This window comes from Diceros bicornis, chromosome 1 (assembly GCF_020826845.1).
Source record: "Diceros bicornis minor isolate mBicDic1 chromosome 1, mDicBic1.mat.cur, whole genome shotgun sequence".
NCBI classification, from domain to species: domain Eukaryota; kingdom Metazoa; phylum Chordata; class Mammalia; order Perissodactyla; family Rhinocerotidae; genus Diceros; species Diceros bicornis.
In genome coordinates, this window is record NC_080740.1 from 93447023 (window position 1) to 93471592 (window position 24570).

Here is a 24570-nt window from a genome sequence, read left to right on the forward strand (position 1 = left end):
TTGTAGATTGTTTATGTCTCTGCTAATATATCTCTAGGTCAAAGGGTATATATATTTTTTAACTAATGAAATTCAGAATCAACTTAACTAGTCCTGACATTTTTGTCATGGTCATGTTATTTTATAAAGTAGGATGATTTATGACATGTCTTTCCATTTGTTCCTTTTTGTGTCCTTAAGTCTAATATACTTCCTATTAGATTTATTCCTAGGTGTTTTACCTCTCTGGTTTTTATTATAAATAGAATCGTATCTTGTATTCTTTCCTCTGATTATTGTATATATGCAAATTATTTTCTGTATGTTAATTTTATTCTCTTATGCTATAAACTTTTTATATAAGCTTTGAGATATAATTAACATACTATATAATTCACCCATTAAAGTGTACAATTCAGTGAGTTTAATTGTATTCACAAATTACCACAATCGCTTTTAAAACATTTGTATCACCCTGAAAGAAACCCTGTACTCATTAGCAGTAGCTCCCCATTTCCTCCCAACCCCCTAGCACTAGGTAACCAGTAATTTACTTTCTGCATCTATAGATTTGCCTGTTCTGAACATTTCATATACATGGAATCATATAATATGTGGTCTTTGTGACTGCCTTCTTTTACTTAGCATAATGTTTTTAAGGTTCATCCATGTTGTAGCATGTGTCAGTGCTTCATTCCTTTTAATGGCTGAATAATATTTCATTGTATGGGTAATCACTTTTTTTGTGTGTGAGGAAGATCAGCCCTAGGCTAACATTTGCCAGTCCTCCTCTCTTGCTGAGGAAGACTGGCCCTGGGCTAACATCTGGCTGATCTTCCTCCACTTTGTGTGGGACGCTGCCACAGCATGGCCTGACAGGTGGTGGGTCTGTGCGCGCTTGGGATCCGAACCTGGCTGCCAGCAGTGGAGCATGTGCACTTAACCGCTACGCCACCGGGCCGGCCCCATGGGTATCACATTTTGTTTATTCATTCACTGGTTGATTGACTTTTGGATTGTGCTGTGGAAAAACACACTCCTGTGTGTCTCTTCTACTCTCAATACTCTACTACAACTGTACTTCACTTCTGACACCACACATGTGGGTTTTCTACACATTAAGCAATTCTGTGACACCAGCTGGGTGTCCTGTGATTTAACTCAATTCCGACAGTGTCTACCTGGAGATAGTGTCAGATCTCACAAAACTGCTCCCCCAACTTCAGACGATGGTCACAAGTCCAGGTTATTATCTGTGCTTCTGACTGATGGGCTATAAATTGGAGGTTAATTGATTAATTTGCTAGATCCAGTCACAGAACTCAGGAAAACAGTTTACTTACTAGATTACCAGTTTATTATAAAAATTCAGGACTAGCCAAATGGAAGAAATGCATAGGGCATGGTGTGGGAAGAGGTGAGAAGCTGCCATGTTCTTTCCAGACCCCTCACCCTCCCCACATCTCCACCTGTTCATCAGCTTGGAAGCTCTCAGAACCCTGTAGTTCAGAGATTCTTGAGGAGGCTTCATCAGGTGTGATTGATGATATTGTGGCGATTGATTCAACCTCCAGCCCCTCTCCTCTCCCTGGAGGTCAGGGGATGGGGGAATTGGAAGTTCCAACCCTGCAGGCCTGATTGGTTTTTCTGGCAACCAGCCCCCAACCCCAAAAGTCAGCTCATGTGTAAACTCTGGTGTGGTGGAAAGGGGCATCTTATGAATAAGGAAAGACGTCTTTACTGCTCTAATTACTTAGGAAATTCCAAGGGTTTTAGGAGCTCTGTGCTGGAAACAGAGATGAAGACCAAATATATATTTCTTGTTATAAATCACAGTATCGCAGATTGTTCCTACTTTTTGGCTCTAAAGAATAATGCTGCTATAAACATTTGTGTACAAGTTTTTATGGGGACGTTTTCATTTCTTTCAGGTATCTGCTTAGGAGTGGAATTACTGGGTCGTATGGTAAATGCTTAACCTTTTGAGTAACTGCCAGACTATTCACCAAAGTGCTGCATCATTTTACATTCTAACTAGCTGTTTATGAGGTTCGAATTTCTCCACTCCTTGCCAACACTTGTTATTATCTGTCGTTTTGATGTAGCCATCTTGGTGTGAAGAAGCATTTCATTGTGGTTTTGCTTTACATTTCCCTGACGGTTCATGAAATTGAGCATCTTTGCATTGTTTATTGGCCATTTGTTTATCTTCCTTGGAGATAATATAAACTTTTGATAGTGAAAAAGTAATGTAATGAGTGGATGGGAGCAAGTATAAAATGATCTCTTTCATTGTAGGGAATCAACATGCTTAAAAGTTTGACACAGTTTTAAAAGTGAACATGCTTAAAAGTTTAACATAGTTAAAACTATAAAGACTCTAACCTTTAATGTTTTTTAGAATTTTTTTTTAGCTTAGAGGGGTTTTAGAAAATCTGTTACAGCAAAAAAAGAAAGAGTTCGAAGGTCTGTAGTTCCATCATTTTTGTCTTCTGTTAAAGCATATATAGTTCAATCCATTTTGATTCCTATTTATTTTTTATATTAACATGAATGTGATGTTATGAAATTATACTGAGTGATAGAATTTTGGTATTTGTAAACAGTGCTAAATTGTGTAATAAGCATGTTCATTTAAAAAATGTGTAACTTTTTTTTTAGAAACATGTAAAGAGGTGTAACTAGTTTAAACTTTAGTGTCTCAGCTTTGCAGTTAACATTTCCTTTTCCTAAGGTGAAACAGTTATTAAATGGTAGAGCACAGGCTAAAACGTAAGTCCCCTGACTTGAGTGCATCATTCTTTTCTTCTACATCACACTGAAGTGGTCGTTTTATTTTCGCCTTTCTCTCTCCTTTTGCATTTTTACGAATACTTGTCTTAGTCTTTCCAGTCTCAGGTTCTAGGCTTTTTACCTTCAGGTCTAATCTTCTTTACTTAAATTAGATCTGTTTAATTTGAAGACGCTGCATCCTTCCTTTGCTGTTGGGACGTGAATTACTACCCAGGAAAGTTCACTGGTGTGCACCTTAGCAGTTGTGCTTTCCTTTATGGACTGAAACTTCCATTTGTTAGCTCACATGCTTTGGTGTGCTGAGTATGTTTCCTTACCCATCAACCTTACTATTTTTAAATTAAGCATTATTGTTGTATTTAATCTGCTAAATGTTCTCTTTAGTGCCCTTTATGTAATTTAATCTGGCCTCTTTTCTTCCTCTTAACTCATGTCTGAAGGAAGCTTGTCTAATGTACAGATTTTCTCTATAAGGCACATCACAGCCTTGCATTTAGCACTATTCTTGGGGGCCATTTAAGCATAAAAATCACCCACAAAAAACACAAAAATGCAAAAAAATAATGTTGTACTACATAGTGAAAAAGACGTGTTTACATGGAGAGGTGGAATAAGAGGACAGTGTCGCCTTGGGAAGTGGGAACTGCTTTGGACAACTACAGTTTTTTGCTACTCTGTGCATGTTTGTGAATGACTGTGAAAGTGCTGCGAGAATTGATTTTGGGGTTACAAATAAATTTGAGAGTGTAGGCGAATTTGCAAATACGGAATCCGGGAACAATGAAGATGAACTGTAATTTGTTTCCTCTAAAATGTCAGAATTTTAGAGATTCAGTCAAGATTTGTTCCTTGTTTTCCCGAAATCTGCAAATTCGGAGGTAGCTCTTTTGATTTCTTTGTAGATATGCTAATGACACCAAGTCCCTTCAGTGTTTGCTAATCACCCCTGTCATTTCAGGGAACACTATTAGATTCCTTCTGGCTCCTGGTGTTGAGCAATAAAGGATTCTGGGTGCTTTAGAATGAAATTGCTTATCAAACAGGGCTCCTAACCTAGGCCAGGATAATTCCGGCCTTTCTCAAGTCACTAAACTGCTTAAAATTGAATGCAAATTTTGATGGTGCTTATGAGTATGTACAATTTTATGGAGAAGTAGACATCAGAATCTCAAAAGGTGACTCCTTTTTGTTCATTGACCTCTCCCAGAAAATTAGGAACCTTAATTTCTTGGATTGCATAGTTCCACCAGTAGAGATTTATCTTTCTCCACAGTTTGTTACATTCTTTCACTTCTGTAACTGTTGATCTTTTAAACTAATTTTTATTTTTTTGTAAAAACGGAGTACTGTAATATTTTGAAATTTGCTTTTTTTCTATTTCCTTCATTGTGAACATCTTTCCATATCAGTGTATATAACTCTACTGCATTCTCTTTAATGGTGACAGAATATCATTGTATGAATGAACTGTAATTTAAGTATGTCCTATTAATGATCATTTATGTTATTTCTAATTTTTCTCTGCTACCAACAATATATATCTTGGCATACTTGAACAGTATTTTCGTAGGATAAATCACTAATTGTGGAATTGTGATAGGACAAAAGATATTCAAATTTAAAATTTTAGTAGCTGTTACAGAGTTGGTTTCAAAATATAGTTGTATCTTTCCCATAATGAATGAGTGTGTCTCTTTCTCCCTTAGCCTTGTCAATCCTGGATAATAGTCTTCTTATTTTGCTATTTGTGTAGGTAGAAATGAAATATTTTGTTTAAATTTGCATTTCTTTCATTACTGAAATGAACATTTTTTATGACCCTTTTTGTCCTTGAGTGATTATCTGTTGTTCATTTTCCTGTTGTTGATTGTTTTGCTTTTTCATTGCAGAGCTCACATAAAAAAATCCTGAGGATAGGAACTTGGTCTTATTTACCATTCTGTCCCCACACCAGCGTACTTGTCACTGATAGTTGACTGAATTAATGGATCTTATCTCTTTGGTTGCCATGCATGTTGGCATCTCCACCATGTAGCGGTTTTAAATTTTAATGAATTTTCAAGCCTGACAGTATTTTCATTTTTGGATTCTAGTATTTGAGTATGCTTAGAAATACTCTCTTCCGTTACTCTTCTGGTTTTGGTGTTTAGAAATTTATTCCAGAATTTTTCTTTTTGGTGTGTGGTAGAGATCTGAATCCTCCCTTCCATTCTCCTGCCAACCCCTGTATGTTTGATTTATTTATACATAGCTCCTTATACTTGATTTTTTTTCTTCCCTTCACAGACTTTCTGGTTTCCTTTCTGGCTACCTTCTTGTGTGAGAATTTTGTATCCTTCCTATTAAGTTGAAGTATAAAAATGCATTTTTCAAGCCCTTTTACCTTTTCTTCTTAAGTAGTATCTTGAGTGTAGAGGGGTGAAACACATGCAAAATGTGGTAGGCACTCAGTGAATAGTTTGTTATAGTTTAGGTGCTTTATTCATATTGAATATTAGCTGTGTGTTTCAGTTTTGTGAAGTGAAAATTAAGTAAATGAAATTTGTTTTACAAATAGTCTGTGCTGCAGATTCTACTCTGATTATTACACAGTAAGGAAAAACACCTTCTTAGATCAAGATAGATTTTATTAGACAGCTTTATTGATGTTTAATTGACATGTAATAATCGGCAAATTTATAAATAATGTGATATATTTTGACCTGTGTGTACATCTTTGAAACCATCACCACATTCAAGAATGAACATGCCCCGCGTTCCCTTAATTCCCTTCCCTGCCTCCCTCATTTCTTCATCCCCTCCTCCATTCCTAGGCAACCATTCTTCTGCTGCTTTCTATAACCATAGATTAGTTTACCTTTTGTAGAATTTTTATATAAATGAAATCATACAGTACATACTTTTTTTTTTCTTTTCTATCTTTATTTGTTTTGAAATTGATCCATGTCGTTGGTTTTCAATAGTTCATTCTTTTTATTACTGTCATTCCATTATTTGGATATGCCAGCATTTGTTTATCCATTCATTTGTTGATGAACATATTTGAATGGTTTCCAGTATTTGGCTATTACAAATAAAGTTGCCATGAGCATTTATGTACAAGTCTTTGTGTGGACATAGCTTTTACTTCTCTTGGGCAAACACCTAAAAATGGAATTGGTCATATAGTAGGTGTATGTTTAACTTGTTAAAAAACTGACAAACTGTTTTGCAAAGAGGTTGTCTCATTTTACATGCCTACTAGATGTGTTTGATCCATACCCTCACCAACACTTGGCAGGGCAAGTCTTTTTAATTTGAGCCATTCTTCTGGGTGTGCAGTGGTATCTCATGATGGTTTTAATTTAAATTTTCTTAATAACTGCCAATGTTGAGCGTCTTTTCATATGATTATTTGCCATCTGTGTATCTTTGGTGAAGTATCTGTTTAGATCTTTTACCTGTTTTGAAAATTGGGTTGTTTTCTTGTTAGCGAGTTTTTTGTTTTTTATTTGTTTGGTTTTTTTTTTTTTTTAAGATTTTATTTATTTATTTTTTCCCCCCAAAGCCCCAGTAGATAGTTGTATGTCATAGCTGCACATCCTTCCAGTTGCTGTATGTGGGACGCGGCCCCAGCATGGCCGGAGAAACGGTGCACGCCCGGGATCCAAACCCGGGCTGCCAGCAGCGGAGCGCGTGCACTTAACCGCTAAGTCACGGGGCCGGCCCTGTTTGGTTTTTTTTTAGGTGAGGAAGATTAGCCCTGAGCTAACGTCTGTTGCCAATCCTCCTCTTTTTGCCAAGGAAGATTAGCCCTGGGGTAATACCCTTGCCCATCTTCCTCTATTTTGTATGTGGGGTCATGCCCGGGATCCGAACCTGCGAACCCTGGGCTGGCCCCTTATTGTTGAGTTTTGAGAGTTCTTTATATGATAAATAAGTCCTGAGATCAGGTAGCGTTAGTCTTCCAGCTTTGTTGTTCTTCAAAGTTGTTTTGACTTTTCTGAGTCCTTTAATTGTCATATGAATTTTAGAACCAGCTTGCTGGTTTCAAACTTGCTAGAATTTTTTTTTTTTTTGGTGAGGAAGATTAGCCCTAGGCTAACAACCGATGCCAGTCCTCCTCTTTTTTTGCTGAGGAAGATTGGCCCTGGGCTAACATCCGTGCCCATCTTCCTCTACTTTAAATGTGATGCTGCCACAGCATGGCTTGATAAGTGGTGCGTCACTGTGCGCCCAGGATCTGAACCTACGAACCCTGGGCCACCAAAGCGGAGCGCGTGCACCTAACCGATACACCACCAGGCTGGCCCCTCAAACTTGGTGGCGTTTTGACTGGGATTGTATTGACTGTAAACCAATTTGGGGAGATCTAACATCTTAATATTGAATCTTCTGATCTGTGAACACTATGTATCTCTTCAGGACTTCTTTAATTTCTTTCAGCGTTGTTTTGTAGTTTTTAGTACAGAGGTCTTGCACATTTTTTTGTCACATTTGCCCCTGAATATTTCATAATTTTGATACTCTTGTAAATGTTATCATTTTCAAATTTTAATTTCTGATTGTTCATTGCTAGTATATAGAAATAAAACAGATACTTTTGTATATTGATCTTTTATCCTGTAACCTTGCTAAACTCACTTAGTAGCATTTTTGTGGATTCCATAGGATTTTTACCATAGATAATTGTGCCATTTGCAAATAAAGATAGCTTTATTTTTACCTTTCCAGTTTTTATTTTTTCTTATCTTATTGCACTAGTTAGAACCTCCAGTATAATGTTGAATGGGAGTGGTGAGAGTGGACATTCTTGCTTTGTTTCTGATGTTAGGAAGAAAGCATTTGTTCCTTTACCACTAAGCTTTTTGTAGATGCCCTTTATCAAGACTGAGGAAGTTCTCTCCTATTCTTAGCTTACTGAAAGGTTTTTTTTTTCTTTGTTTGTTTTAAATCAGGAATGGATGTTGATTTTTGTCAAATGCTTTTTTTCTGCATCTATAGATGTTCTTTTCTCAGAAAAAATTTTTTGAATGATTTTTTTATTTTGAATATTCAACAAGCCTTGACTTTCCTGGCATAAATCTTACTTAGTCATTATCCTTTTAAGATATTGTTGGATTTGATTTGTTTAAATTTTGTGTTTATGTTCATGAGGGATGTTGATTTGTAGTTTTCTTGTACCAGTTTTGTCTTGTTTTGGTATTGGGGTGACGTTGGCTTTGTAGAATGGGTTGGGAAAGTATCTTCTTGTCTTCAGTTTTCTGGATGAATTTGTATAGAATTGATATTAGTTCTTCCTTAAATGTTTGGTAGTATTCACCAGTGAACCCATCTGGTTCTAGAATTTTCTTTGTAGGAAGGTTTTTTTTTTTTTTTTTTTTTTTTTTTGGTGAGGAAGACCAGCCCTGAGCTAACATCTGATGCCAATCCTCCTCTTTTTTTTCCTTCTACTGAGGAAGATTGGCCCTGAGCTAACAACATCCGTGCCCATCTTCCTCCACTTTATATGGGACACCGCCACAGCATGGCTTGACAAGCGGTGCATCGGTGCGCGCCCAGGATCCAAACCTGCAAACCCTGGGCCACCGAAGTGGAGTGCATGCACTTAACCGCTTACACCACTGGGCCGGCCCCTGTGGAAAGGTTTTTATCAAATGTATTCATAATGTTGCACAGCCATCACTACCATCCATCTCCATAGCTCTTTTCATCTTGTAACTTGCGTTCATTTTTGAAAGATATTTTTGCTGAGTTGCTAGGTTGACAGTACTTTCTTTCAGTGCGTTAAAGATTTTGCACCACTGTCTTCTCTCTCGCATTGTTTACAGCTAAGTCTGCAGACATTTTATCTGTTTCTCTGTGTGAAATGTAGTATCTTTCCTCTGACCACTTTTAAGATTTTCTCTTCATCACATGTTTTAAACCATTTGATTAAGATGTGCCTTCTTGTAGTTTTCTTTTTTGTTCTTCATGAAGTTTTCGTGTGCTTGGGGTTCACTGAGTGTTTTGTGTCTGTGGGTTTATAGTTTTCATCAAATGTGGAAAATTTTCTGCCTCTTTTTTTTTTTTTTTTAGTAACAGCTTGAGATATAATTCACACAATTCACCCACTTAAATTGCACATTCAGTGGTTTTTGTGTATTCATAGAGTTTGCACCTATTGCCACAATCAATTTGAGAACATTTTCATTGTCCCCAAAAGAAACCTTCTACACATTAGCAGTCATTCCCCATTTTCTCTTAATCAGCTTGCCCTTGTTAACAATTACTCTTCTTTCTGTCTCAGTGGATTTTTGACTATTCTGGACATTTCTTATAAATGGAATCATATAATATGTGGTCACCAGCTTCTTTCATTTACCAGAATGTTTTTAAGGTTCATCTATGTTGTAGCATGTATCAGTACTTCATATGATCTTCTAGTGTATGAACGTACCACATTTTATTTACCCATTAATCAGTTGTTGGACATTTGGATCGTTTCCACTTCTTGACCATTAAGAATAATTCTGCTAGGAACATTCGTGTATAAGTTTTTGTGTAGACGTGTTTTCATTTCTTTTGGGTATATACAGCCATACCTCAGATATTGTGGGTTTGGTTCCAGACCACCACAACAAAGTGAATATTGCAATAAAGACCAGACCATCACAATAAAGCGAATGTTGCAATAAAGAGAGTCACACGAATTTTTTGGTTTCCTAGTGCATATATAAGTTATGTTTACACCATACTGTAGTTTGTGAAGTATACAATAGCATTATGTATCTAGGAGTGAATTGCTGGCTCATGTGGTAACTCTTTAGCCTTTTCGAGGAATTGTCATACTATTATCTGAAGTGGCTGCATCACTTTACATTTCCACCAGCAGCATATGAGGGTTCTAGTTTCTTCACTCCTTGCCAATACTTTTCTTATCTATCTTTTTGGTTATAGTCATCCTAGTGGGTACGAAGTAGTATGTGATTGTGGTTTTGATTTGCATTTGCCTGATGGCTGGTGATATTGAGCATCTTTTCATGTGCTTGTTGGCCATTTGGATATCTTCTTTGGAGAAAATCTTTGCTCATTTTTAAATTGGATTATTTGTCTTTTTCTTACTGAGTTTTAAGAGTTCTTTATATATTCTGGCTACAAATGTCTCATCTGATTTATGATTTGCTAATAGTTTCTGTCTTTTCACTTTATTGATGGTGTCCTTTGAGACACTAAAGGTTTTAATTTTGATGAAGTACAGTTTATCTAATATTTCTTTCATTGCTTGTGCTATTAGTGTCATATATAAGAAACCATTGCCTAATCCTAGGTCATGAAGATTTATGCCTATCTTTTCTTCCAAGAGTTTTTGCGTTAATTTTTGTATATGGTGTGAGGTAAGGGTCCAACTTCATCTTTTGCATGTGGATATCCAGTTGTCTCTTGCCTTTATTTCTTAAGGTATTTTTTTCTGTCCCCAACCCATCCCTATTTTGGGAACTCCAATTACATATATATTAGGCTTTTTAAAGTTGTCCAAGAGTTCACTGATGTAATTTTTTTTTCAGTATGTTTTCTCTCTGTTCATTTTGGGTAGTTGGAAGATTACTATAGCTTCATTTTAAACATGGTGTTCAACTTCAGAAGTTCAGTTTGGGTATCTATGCTATCTTGTATCTCTACTTAACATGTTTAATCTTTTAGTTTCTGACCATATGGGATACAGTTATAGATAACTTTTAATGTCTACAAATTTTATGATAATCTCTTCTGGACTGGTTTTGATTGATTTTTCTCTTCATTATGGATGTTATTTTCTTGTTTCTTTGCATGCCTGGTTAATATTTTATCACGTGCCAGATATTGTGAATTTTACCTTGTTCGGCAATACATGTTTTGCATTCCTATAACTAGTATTGAGCTTTGTTTTGAGATACAGTTAAGTTTCTTGGAAACAGTTTGATTCTTTCGAGGCTTGCTCTTAAACTTTCTTAGGTGAGACCAGAGCAGCCTTTAGTCCAGGTCAGATTTTGCATCACTACTAAGGCCAGTGCTCTGTGAGTTACAAGATTTTTCCCTCTGGCAGCTGGGAACACCAGCTAGCCTTGGTTCTGTGTGAATCTGGGGATTGTTGCTTCTACTCCTTTTGGGTGCTTTTTTCCTCTGGCTCAGGCAATTTCTCGCATGCATATGCTGATCAATTCTCAGTTGAAAACTTGAGGGGACCCTTCTTCAGATCTGCCAGACCTCTCTGTCTTTTCATCTCTCTCCTCTGTGGTACTCTGCCTTTGTAAATTTTAGTCATCTTGGCTTACCTGCACCTTTGCTCTGTTTCCTGAACTGGGGGGATCACTGTGCTTCCCCTGGCAGCAGCACACCCCGCCATGCTGCTGTCCAGGAAGTAAGCTGAGACAGTTGTAGGGCCTGCCTTGTTTGTGTCCCATCTTTCAGGGATCACTCACGAGAGTGAGCACTGGTTGGTGTCTGATCTCTGAAATTTGTTGATTCATGTATATTGTCTTGTTTTGTAGTTGTTCAGCTGGGATAGTAAATTTGGTCCCCATCACTGCATCTTGATTAGAGGTAGAGGTCTCAAGATTGCTTTTTCAGCCAATACAAAGTCAGTTCTCAGAGACTGGTATATTTTCATTACATCTGTTTATCTCATTCTCTCTCAGACTAGATCCTGGACCATTAAAGAGATTATGGGGAAAGTTCTTGGATGGGTTATAGAAATGATTGGCATCTTATCAAGAAGTGCCAAGGACTGGGCCAGTAGCATAGTGGTTAAGTTCCCCTGCTCAACTTCGGTGGCCTGGGGTTCGCAGGTTTGAATCCCGGGTGTGGACCAAGGCACCGCTCGTCAAGCCATGCTGTGGTGGCATCCCACATACAAAATAGAAGAAGATGGGCACAGATGTTAGCTCAGGGCCCATATTCATCACAAAAAACAAAACAAAACAAAACAAAACAAAAAGAAGTGCCAAAGTACGGATTTAACATTGCATTGAAAGAAATTATTCTGTTCTCAGTCACAGAATCCTGTGTCTACTACTGTTTGATTATGTAGTTATGACTTAATATCTGAAATGTTTCTGGGCAAGTATTTTTACTTGTAATTATACAGTACAGCTTTTGTTTAGTTACACAATTCTTGATGCAATTATCACTTGGGTACTCTGGTCTTGAAAGTTTGCTAAGCTTAGAATATCTTGTTTACCTTTTGTTTTTAGGCAAAATTCTTGTTTTCTGGAGTATAGATATAAACAGCATCTGAGATACTGGATTAGATATTTTCTTGGTTTTTTTTGTGTGTGTGTGTGTGTGTGTAAATCCAAATCAATCGTGTTGAAATATTGGATTCATCATTACTATAAGTTATTCATACTTTTTCTTTCATGTCATAGCTGAGGCCAGTTTAAATGGTAAAGTCTTAACTACTGTGCTCTTAAACAACGATGCAATCTAAATATTGATAGATTGCCTTATATGGATTTTTTTAAGTCTGCTAAGTGGAGATTTTATAACTTAATAGTAGCAGTGAATTATTCTAGAATAGGTAAGGTCTCCTGTTAACCCCTTCCTTACAATTTTTTGTATGATAAATAACATTTAGAGGTTGGAATGAGTAATAATTTGATCCAGGGACCAAATTGTAGCAAACACTATATAATCCTTGCCCTTTGTTTTTTCTTACAGGAAAAGTAAGAAGCTTAAGCTCATCTTTGTGGTCACTAACTCACTTGACAGCTTTGCATCTGAGTGACAATTCCCTGTCCCGCATTCCTTCAGACATTGCCAAACTTCACAATCTGGTGTATCTGGACCTGTCCTCTAACAAAATCCGGAGTTTACCGGCGGAACTCGGAAACATGGTATCACTCAGGTATGCAGATTCAACTTAGTACATAACTATATACCCAATAAAACAAAATGAGCCTTCATTTTATTAAGAAACAACACCATTGATTTAATGGTATTTGAACAAAAGTAAACATAACTATATCTTTTGTGTCAATTTTTCTGGAAAAATTGAATGTCAAATAATAAATCAAATAGATCCATTGCCTAAAATTTGTTTTATTACTGTTTCGTGTAATATATTTTATTCTTGAACCAAGATTTTTGGACAAAGAGGGGGTAAACAAATAGAGGACACTTGTATTATCCCACAGCTACATTCACCGATGACAGATAGTTGTGACAGTTGTGGTGCCTTTCCCCAGTAAATTCTGGGGCACCATACCACCCCAAACACAGAGTCCAGGAAGCCATTGCCAATTAATGCAACCTTTTTGGCCATCCCAGGGCTTGTATGCATGATAGTAATAAAGCTTGGACTTGAAAGAAGCTAGAATTAGTTATTGAATTTGGAGGACTATATTGTGGAGTATAGGAGGTGGATAAGTTGTAGAGTCAGACAGAGTTCAGATTGGAATCCTGACTTTGCCATTTACAAGTTGTGTGGTTTTGGGCAAGCTTCTTAACCTCACTGAGTGTTTCCTCATCTGTAAAGTTGCTGTAATACTTAGCTGGCCAAGGCTGAGATAGAGATATTTGAGATAATGAGTAAAAAACTACTAGCAACCTGCCTGGCACATACGGTATTTAATAAATGATAATTGCTATTTCTTTTATTTACCTCTGTTTTATAGGGTAGATGAGTTCCACCCAAGTTGAAAATAAAGCCAATTTCCAGCCGTTATGTTAATCCCAATGGAAGATCTTGCCCCATTTCATATTATCTGCCTTTTTTCTGTGATTCCACTGGCTTTTCTGCTGCCTTCTACCATTTGCTGCATAGTGTAAAGGAATAAGGACCTTGTGAGAGTTTCTTTACCTCTCTTGCTGCCAGTTCAGCCTTATGACATTTTTTTAGGTTTAATTATTGAGTATATGCTATGACCATTTTTAATCCCCTAAACCAAATTTACTTAAAGAACCTCTTTTCCCATGTGATATATGTGGAAATAAACAGGAACGAATTGTTGAGAACTAGTTTTTCTTGTTCGGTTTACGGCCTCACCAACCTCTGATTTATTCAGTAGTAACCAAGGTTCATTTAAATTCCAAGAACCAAGGATTATAAAAATAGTTGTCATTCACATGTAAAAATTGATATATAAAACTTATTGTAGGAAATTGCCAGTATCTTAATGTTGGGTCTTCGGGTTTTTTTCCTACTGAAGATTCCTTTGATATTTATATTATGGTTATCTGTACAAAACAAATAATTAAAATAATCATTAGTAGTTAATATAGCTGCCATTATTTCTAAAGTGAAACTTTAGTAAATTAGGAGAAGTATTAATCATAAACAATTGTGTAGCTATCATAAGCTATTTTGTATTGGTACTACCTGATTATTTTAATTCTGTTTTAACAATCCACACGTTAGGTTGTTTTATCATTCCACTTTCTTAAACGTGTAGTAGCCTGCACGTGTGCTAGACCAGTGCTGCTCTGAGGGTGGTCTGTGGACTATGTCAGTTTGCAAACTCTGTCACCAGCCTGCACAGTGAGATGCACAGCATGTGAGAGTGATTTTGTAACTGTTTAATCTAATACTCTTAAAAAATTAGGGCTTATGTTTTGTTGGTCTTTTTTTTTTTCTCATTTCATTTTTCTAGAATTCATTTTTTTTCTGTATTTTACAAATGTATTGGTCTGTGGCAATTTGGGTTTTTTTTGTTGTGTTTTGTTTCTTACCACATATGGTTTGAGAAGCACTAGACATTGAGAAGTACTAGACATTGGAACATAATATAAAATTTTGTCATTCTTAGGAGCTTATATTCCCAGAAATTATATTGTTGATTTTAGCTGTTAGTTAAAGGTTAATATGTCTTCTGACTTCCTGGAATTTTTACATCAACAGGGAACTCCATTTAAATAACAACCTGTTACGAGTTCTACCCTTTGAGCTGGGAAAACTGTTTCAGTTGCAGACTTTAGGCCTGAAAGGTATGACTTCTCATATTTGTGCTTCTTATGGTTTGTATGTATGTCTTGGAGTCTTAAGAGGCCATAGGAGAGAGTCCTTTTGCCAGGGGATTTGCAGGCTCACTCTTCCCAGAACTTCATCAGTTTCTTAGCCACATCCCATAGTTTTTACTCTTGTCCACCTGTAGACTGTCTACTTGTCTTTGTTTTCTTTTTTGCTCCTAGCCCAGCCTTGCTTTTCTAGCCTTTGTTTTCAGTCATCTCTATGTTCTGGTGATACATATCTGAGGTCAGACTTTATTTATTTCATCATGCTGTAAACAGCTTTTTTTCCTATGTTCAAATCTCAGAAAATGGAGACTCTCTCAAAGTGCAGGAAACAATGAGTAGAAAATTTTGATCCCTTTGGACCTGCTAATAAAGATCAGTATTTGAGCTTTTTTTAAAAACTTGACTTATGAGGACTTCATTAATATGTTAGAATTTGGGGGCATAATTAATCCAGTAAGAACTATCGGGAAATATGTGTTTTTTTTTTATGAGGAAGATTGGCCCTGAACTAACATCTGCCAATCCTCTTTTTTTGCTGAGGAAGATTGGCCCTGGGCTAACATCCATGCCCATCTTCCTCTACTTTATATGGGACGCCACCACAGCATGGCTTGACAAGCGGTGTGTTGGTGCACGCCCAGGATCCGAACCGGTGAACCCCGGGCCTCTGCAGCAGACCAGGCGCACTTAACCGCTTGCGCCACCGGGCCAGCCCTGGAAATATGTTTTTTAAACTAGCAAGATTAAAGTCACATTTTAATATTACGTCAATACTTATAAATTTTTTTATCACATTAAGTGATTCTTCACCAGTCTTGTAGATGTATCCAGCTTACTCTATAACTGATTCCTAAAAAAAGTCACGAAACGAAGTCTTTAAGAATTGCACTCTTATTTCTTAAAATTACAGGTATAAAATGAGGTTTGACTCCTATAAATCCATTTCATATCATAAAAGTAACGGTATTGTTCACAAAAACAAGTTTAATGGAAAAATATAAGGCGTTTACAAGAGTATGTAAAACCATGTTCAGCAAACATCAGCTTTATAAAGGGTTCTTTGGAAAGTTTTTTCTGTGTGGGCTGGATTTGCTGATGCTTCTTAAAATAGAGGTCAGGGAAATGCATGCTGCGGACGCTTTTTACTGTTTTTGAATTTGAAAAACAGAAAAATATAAAATGTAGCAAAGTGTATTCATATACTGACCATCAGAATTAACAATATTTTGTCACTTTTGTGTCGGTTTTTTAATGCAAAAGAAATAGAACATTACAGAATGTTAAGACCCTCTTTGTTCCTTTTCTAGTCCCTTCCTCATCCCAGAGGCTGGCTGTTTTGTCCTTCTGGTTCAAGGTTTTGTAATCTTACAGTATATATTTTACAAACCTTAGTCTGTTTTCATTTCTCTAATGAGTCCCAAACTTTATTTGAAGTTAGTCTCATCGGTCACAGTTTCACACTGATTTAATGTGCATAAAAGCCTCTGAACATAAACACTTGGGAGGGGTAGGGCAGTTTTTATGGCACTTTCATTTTCGATTATCCTTTACTCTTCCATTTCAGAAAGATCCTTTACTGTTTGACATCTACGCTTTTATGTTTCTTCCTTGTCAGTATAGTTTCAGAGAGATGTTTGTTTATCTCAGATACCCTGTCGGACATTGTTACACAGCTGTTTGTTAACAGTGGTCTTTTCACTGATTTCACCTTTTTTGGACAAATCCTGTTATTTCCGTGAGCTTTGCAACTTACACTTTAATGTTGTACCAGCTACTTCTTAAAGCAGTTACATCATCCTTGCTCTCTGAAAATTTCTATCGATTTCTCATGGCACCTGTTAATTATTTGGAAGAGAGAAAATGTATCACTTGGTTCAGAAATCATCTCTGTTTGCTTCATCATCCATTCATAGAGAGCCTAAGTATTTCTGCCTCATGAATTCCTTCATATCATTTTCTTTAAAGCTGATTTTGCAGGGCTAGCATGCTTCACTTTTTTTTCACATTCTTCCATGTTCTTTAAAATTGTTCTACAGTGACAGGTGAGATGCACATTCACCTTTTTCATTTTTTATTTTGAGATACTTCGAGATTCACATGAACCTGTAAGAAATAATGCAGAACAATTCCTGTGCCCTTGACCCAGTTTTCCACAATGTACTTTTCAGAACTAGTACGGTGTCACAACCAGGATCTTGACGTTGGTACAGTCAAGATACAGAACAGTTTCATCGCCAGGGGTCCCCTATGTTGCCCTTTTGTAGCCACACCCATTTTCTTCTTGCCCCAGCTCACTCCTTAACTTCTGACAACCACTGATCTGTTCTCCATTTCTGTAATTTTGTTATTTCAACAATATTATATAAATAGAGTCATGCCGTATGTAACCTTTTGAGATTGATTTTTTTCACTCAGGTTAATTCCTTGGAGATTCACCCATGTTGTTTGTGTTTTTGTTCCTTTATATTGATAAGTAGTGTTCCATGGTATGGATGTATCCTGGTTTGTTTAACCATTCACCTGTTGAAGGACATCTGGGTGGTTTCCAATATTTGGCTATTATGGATGAAGCTGCTGTGAACATTCTGTGTACAGGTTATGGTGTGAATGTGAGTCTTCATTTCTCTAGGATAAATTTCCAGGAGTGCAATTGCTGGGTCATATGTTAGTTTCATGTTTAGTTTTTTAAAAAACTACCAAACTATTTTCCAGAGTGGCTGTACTATTTTACATTTGCACCAGTAGTAAATGAGTGATGTAGTTTCTCTGCGTCTTCACCAGCATTTGGTGTTGTCACTATTTTTATTTTAGCCTTTCTGATAGATGTGTAGTGAAATCTCATTGTGGTTTTAATTTGCATTTCCCTGATGACTGAGGATATTGAACATCTTTGCATTTGCTTGTCATCTGTATATCATCATCTGTGAAATATCTCTGCCCGTGTTCTGTCTAATTGGATTCTTTGCTTTTTTACTGTTGAGTTTTGGGGGTTCTTTATATATTCTAGATCTAGGCCTTTGTCAAATATGTGATTTGCAAATGTTTTCTTCCAATATGTAGCTTGTCTTTTCATCCACTTAACAGAGTGAAAGGATTCTAACATTTAATCTGAACATGTGTGTGTGTGTGGAGGGGTTCCCCCCACAACAAGCAATTCTAGGACACCAGCTGGATGTCCTACAATCCAACTCAATTCTGACACTACCTACCCTGAGATAGCATCAGGTTCCACAGGTAAAGGGCTCAGTTCTACAAGACTGCTCCCTGCCCCCAACTTCAGATGCCAATCAGAAGCCCAGGTTGTCACCTTTGCTTTTGACCCACTGGCTACAGATTGGAGGTTCCCACGACCCCTTAACTCAGGAACAGCCAGATGGAAGAGATGCATAGGGCAAGGAATGGGAAAAGGATGCCTAGCTTCCATGCCCCCTCCAGGCCTCTCCACTCTCACTCTCACTCTCACCAGATCTCCGTATGTTCAACCCAGAGGCTCTCTGAACCCTGTCCTTTTGAGTTTTGATGGAATTCTCATTACGTAGGCACAGTTGATTAAATCATTGGCCATTGGTGATTGATTCACCATCCAGCCTCTCTCCCCTCATGGGTGTTGGACTGAAAGTTCCACACTTCTAGTCACATGACTGGTTCTCCTGGCAGCCAGCCCCAATCCATGAGTGGGGTCCAAAAGTCACCGTATTAACATAACAAGAGACCCCTTTATCATTCTCCTCACTTAGGAAATTCAAAGGGTTTTAGGAGCTCCATGCCAGGAACAGTGGGTGAAGACCAAATAGATATTTCTTATTATAAATCAGAATATCACACAGGGTCTGTTATGTAGCAAAAAATTTTTGATTTTGATGAAGTCCAGTTTATCAATTTTTCCTTTTATGGATTCTGCTTTACCATATTCATTTATTACTTCTGAAAGTTTTTTGGTGGATTCTTCAGGGTTTTCTGTATATAAAATCATGTCATCTGCAAATAGTGACAGTTTCACTTCTTCCTTTCCAATTTGGATCCCTTTTATTTCTTCTTGCCTGATTGCTCTTGCTAGGACTTCCAATACTATGTTAAATGGGAGTGGCAAAAGTGGGCATCCTTGTCTGGTTCCTGTTCTTAGAGGGATAGCTTTCAGTTTTTCACCATTGAGGATGATATTAGCTGTGGGTTTGTCATATATGGCCTTTATTATGTTGAGGTACTTTCCTTTTATACCCATTTTATTTAGAGTCTTTATCATAAATGGATGCTGTATCTTGTCAAATGCTTTCTCTGCATCGATTGAGATGATCATGTGATTTTTATTCTTCATTTTGTTAATGTGGTGTATCACGTTGATTGATTTGCAGATGTTGAACCATCCCTGCATCCCTGGAATAAATCCCACTTGATCATGGTGTATGATCTTTTTAATGTATTGTTGTATGCGATTTGCTAGTATTTTGTTGAGGATTTTTGCATCGATGTTCATCAGTGATATTGGTCTGTAATTTTCTTTTTTTGTGTTGTCCTCGTCTGGTTTTGGTATTAGGGTAATGTTGGCTTCGTAGAATGAGTTAGGAAGCTTCCCCTCCTCTTCAATTTTTTGAAAGAGTTTGAGAAGGATAGGTATTAGATCTTCTTTGAATGTTTGGTTGTTCTTTATTTTTTGGGGGGGGGGGTGATTGTAAATGATACTGTATTTTAAATTTTGCTGTCCATGTTTTCATTTGTAGTATATAGAAATACAATGGATTTTTGTATTTTTATCCTGTATCCTTCTACTTTGTTGAACTCACTTCTAGTTCTAGGAATTGCTTTTTGGTGTTTTTGTAGGTTTATTTGGAATTTTGTATATAGAAAATTATGTCATTTACAAATAGGGACAATTTTCCTTTCTGTACCCGTTGGTGTTTCCATGTTGCTGGCTTCTTCAGCTCCATGTCTGGGGTATGTGAGGCAAAAAGTAAACCCAAGAGGCGCCAGCCTGGTGCCATAGTTAAGTTCACGCACTCCCTTCAGTTGTCCAGGGTTTGTGGGTTTGGATCCCAGGCACAGACCTACACTAGTCATCAAGCCATGCTGTGGCAGTGACCCACATACAAAATAGAGGAAGATGGGCACACGTGTTAGCTCAGGGACAGTCTTCCTCACCAAAAAATACAAACAGAAACCAAAAAAAAAAAGTAAACCTGAGAAATTGACCACTGTCTTGTTCCTCAGGTGCCATTTTGCCTTCTCACCACATTCCAGAGTGTTATGTTTGTTTGCACATAATTTACAGGAATTTTAGTTGTACTTAGCAGGAGGGATAGAGAAAAGTATGTCTACTTCATCTTTCCAGTAGCGATTTCTCTCATTCACTTTTGTTTCTTACTTCTGAGGACTCAATATCATGTTTTAATTCCAGAATTGTATTGTTGTTCTTCTTGTTAACTTTACCTTACGTATATTATTTTCCCAGGCAATGAAGAGCAGATTAATTTTAAGTTTAAAGGAATTCCAAAAAGCAAGCAGACATTGAGGGAAATATACCATTTGGCCTTAGCTGCATTTATTAGAGAGTGATAATTAGATGTTTGTGTTTTGGGATGGTTTTTAATTTATAAAGAAAGATCTTAGAAGGGAGGATCATGTAGTTATAAGTAGTCAGCGCTAGCCTCTAAATATTTTTTGCACTAGAAAGTAGTAAAAAGACAGCCTTAGTGTAGGTCTAGTTAGAATGGGCTGCTTACATGGTACTGAGAAGTTTTTACTTGGTTTCATTTTCTCAAGATGTCCTTAACAAAGGGTCCTGGTAACTTTCAGGTTATGACTGTACCTGTCTTGTAGGATTGTGACTAAATGAAAATGTCAGGGCTTTGGTAGCTATAAAAAACTATACACGTGTGAGGGAATGATACTGTTGTAACTTCCCTTCCTGCAGAGACATGCTTTGCACATTAGGAGCACATTTTTACCTTTCTAATTCTTAGAATCCTAGATCTTAAAATTAAAGAGATCTTAAGGGTCAACTAACTTAGATATTCTTCGCATCCACACAATCTAGCTTTTATGAAGTATACACTACTACCTCACAGGGCAGGGCATTTCGTCCTAAATAGTTCTAATGTTTACCAGCCTCTTCTATTCTGAGCTGGCTTTCCAATTAGATCCTATCCCTTGGTCCTCATTCTGCCATTTGAGTCTAGTTTTTCACAAAAGAATAGGAAAAAAACACTTCTTTCTCTGGGCTGTGATCATTCTTATATTCCATGTCTTTTCTTTTTCTTGTTTAATTGGGATGGTCAAGCTGTTTCATCATTTTAGCTGCCTTGTTCAGTCTATAGAATTTCTTCGTTTTTCTTAAAGTGGTGGTGTGGCATCCAGAACAATGTACGCCACTTGTGTGGCAAGGACAGGAACTTTGCCATTCGAAACAGTGCACTGTACTGTTATTTCTCATATGTACATAAGAAATCCTGCTGAGAGGACTTGAGATTCTTATAAATACATGTAAATCATTGATTTGCTTCCATTTTGGGCACTTATGACACAGTTACTGAATTTACAGATGGCTCAGGGCCTTGAGGTTTCCCTTTCCTTAGTCACTTGATCTTAAACCAGATCTGCCCCATTTTGTTACTTTATTCGGTAGAATTTTTAAAAATCTAAGTGCTAGAGTACGTTTGTCATTAGGACGTTTTCTTGTTAGCTTAGTTGCATTCTTAACGTTTTGATTCTCTGTTTCATTATATTGGCTGTCAGTTTTCCCTTATCTCATCTTTCTTCGCACTCTCCCCAGTCCAATTTCACCTGCTTTTGATCATTATGTTATGAAAGTGTTGATGAGGCAGGGTCAAATACAGAGCAGTATTAGATATCTTCCAGAATGACACGAGTCCATTACTAATGATATTTTGGATACCTCTATAGAACATGGTATAAGTCATTTTTACTCTTCGCATCAAAAACTGAAGAAATAATATTTTTTCTAGTTTGGTATATTACTAATAACTTCACGTTTTTACAGATGATCTGATAATTTTGGTATATTTTCCAATTTTGAAATGTTTTAGTGTTTATCTTAGTTTTATTTTGTCTATTTTAAAAATATTTCCAGGAAATCCACTTACCCAGGATATATTGAACCTCTATCTGGAACCAGATGGAACAAGAAGGCTACTGAACTATTTGCTTGATAATTTGGCAGGTACTGCAAAAAGAAGTAAGTGCTCATTTGTTTCAACCATTTTTTTAGAAAGACATGTAAGAATATTGCTTAATTTTGTGTTTTATATTTAACTAGTTTCAACAGAACAACCACCTCCAAGATCTTGGATTATGTTACGAGAACCAGACAGAACAAGGCCAACTGGTTGGTAGCCTTATTTTTTAACTCTGATTTTTACTTGGTCTTTACAAAGCTAACAGTATTGGGGCATACTTTAGATTATGGGCAGTGTTACAGTAGAATGCTTAAGGTTGATTTGGTTTGGGAGATAATAATAAAGACTTAATTCTTGCCCACCTGGCTTCTATAGCATGCTATAGAAAATATTCTATAAAGCAGTGCTTCTCAACCAGAGGCAATTTTATCCCCCAGGGAACATTCGGCAATGTCTGGAGATATTTTTTGATTGTCACAACTGGGGGAAGTACTACTGGCATCTTGTGGCTAGAGATCAGAGATGCTGCTAAGCATCCTACCATGCACAGCACAGCCCCCCGCAACAAGGAATTTACCTACCCACACTGTCAATAGTGCCACTGTTGAGAAACCTGCTATAAGGTATTGGTCAAATTCAGTTATAATAAGTACACCAAAATCTCTATATTAGAAGTTTCCAAACCTTCGTATGTTCCAGGTGTATTTGATTTCTACAAAATTGTAAGACAGCCAAAACACTTACTTGAGAAAGAAATTGAACTAATTACCTCTGATCTCTTTTTAACTAAGTTTTATGAAAATAGTTTGGGAACTTCTGTGGTGTGTGTAACAGAATTTGGTCTAATACTCCTTCCTTTCCTTTCACGTGAATTAATAATAGTTGCTCTATAGAAGAAAACTAGACATGCCTATTAAGAAAACTACCTGTCAAGTTTCCACATCGTACGTTGTGGCGAAATGGTGGAGGGAGCATAGGGGTGATGAGCCTTGGTCTTGGAGGCTGAAGGGCTCAAGATCATAGTCTTTTAGCTTCCAAACCTTCTGTGCATACCTCTGTAGCAGATAACACTTTGTGTTATAATTTGCTCACGAATCTGTCTTTCCTTCATTATTTGACTTTATTTATATCTACTATGTCTGGCCTATAGTAGCTTTTTAATGAATATATATTGAATGAATGAAGTCAGACTCAACATTTAAGTGGAAACTATTGATATTAATTATGTTTTTTTTTCTGCCACATGTGTGAATAAGTAAAGTTGTCTTTCCTACAGCCTTGTTTTCTGTCATGTGCTATAATGTTCTTTGTGATAAATATGCCACCCGGCAGTTATACGGCTATTGTCCATCATGGGCACTAAATTGGGAGTACAGGAAAAAGGCCATTATTCAAGAAATCTTGAGCTGCAATGCTGATATCATAAGTCTTCAGGTAAGTCATCAGAAGAGTATTTGTTTAAATTGCACAAATGCCCCCAACATCGATAAAGCAAGGAGTGACCTGGGAGTGCGTTACACTGACACATTTGAAGTCTCAGCTTTAAAATATTTGGCTTTTTAACATTTAAAATATTGACTGTTTTTAGTGAATCCTGAGAGCATTCACTGCCTGCTTTATTTTGCAGCACTGTGCTGCTAAATTAAGCAAATGGGTTAAGCTGGGTTTTAAGCATTTGCTATGACACCTAAATATTCATCTTTCCCTCCCTAATGCCCCTGCACACTATTTTTGAATTGGGTGGCATTGTCAAGGTATAATTTTGCTTTACCACCAGTGATAATAGAATAATTAGGGCATAGTGGAAAGAGCACTGAACCTGGTACATGGTAACTTTGGGTTCTTAGTCCAGTTCACGTAGTAACTTATATGACCTTGAGCAAGTCCCTGTCTCTCCTTGGCCTAAAATTATGATCTGTGAAGTTCCTTCTGTCTCTCTGATTCTTTTTCCATATCAGTTCTAAAATATAAGGAAATATACATGCATAGAGGTGTGTGTGTCTTGTCATTCTTTACTCCTAAACAACAAAGAATTGACCTTGTCACCTGGTACCTGTAAAATGACAAGTAAGTGTTCCAGTTGGTTTCAGATAAATTACATTGGAAAGGTGTTACATTCTTTATTCTCTAGATGAGTCATTTGAAATTATTTTAAGCTCTCAAACTGTACATATACAAGTAATGCAAAGGACTGATTTTTGTCTTATGAAATAACTTTGCTGTTTACAATTTTTCAGGAGGTTGAAACAGAACAGTATTACAGTTTTTTTCTGGTAGAACTGAAAGAACGTGGCTATAATGGATTCTTTAGTCCTAAATCTAGAGCTAGGACAATGTCAGAACAAGAGAGAAAACATGTTGATGGCTGTGCAATATTCTTCAAGACAGAAAAGTAAGTCATCTTATTTTAAAAAAAGAAAATTTTCTCTATATTTGCAGGGTGGGGCCCAAGGGTATGGAAATTATTACCAAATAAGAGATTGAGACCTTGTATTATTACTCAAAAAAACAATACTATTGACTTAGAGGGTTTTGTTTTGTTTTGAATCATCAGGAATAATCTTGCTTTGGAGACACGTTGAAAGTGCTGCTGTTTCTTCAGGTGTTTACTAGGGTTTAACTCCAATCGTTGATTGAAACACCTTGTAATTAACATTCCTTCTAGGATGGTAGAGGGATTCTTAAACCCTTTGGAAAAGAATTATTTAAAAATTAC

The 24570-nt window shown here is 36.8% G+C and overlaps 1 protein-coding gene across 4 annotated transcripts in view; it reads left to right on the plus strand.

The window, feature by feature from the left end:
• CNOT6 (CCR4-NOT transcription complex subunit 6) overlaps positions 1-24570 on the plus strand; it is a 68830-nt gene that overhangs the window by 34863 nt on the left and 9397 nt on the right. For 3 of the 4 annotated variants that reach the window (XR_009221193.1, XR_009221194.1, XM_058548247.1), the window contains exons 3-8: positions 12430-12616; positions 14609-14694; positions 21809-21913; positions 21995-22063; positions 23131-23288; positions 24092-24246. Coding sequence is in view for 2 of the 4 variants with exons in the window: in XM_058548247.1 (XP_058404230.1) it covers positions 12430-12616; positions 14609-14694; positions 21809-21913; positions 21995-22063; positions 23131-23288; positions 24092-24246 (760 nt within the window). In the remaining 2 variants the exon portion in view is untranslated. The remainder of the gene's footprint in view (positions 1-12429; positions 12617-14608; positions 14695-21808; positions 21914-21994; positions 22064-23130; positions 23289-24091; positions 24247-24570) is intronic. The other variant, XM_058548237.1, reaches the window with a different exon arrangement.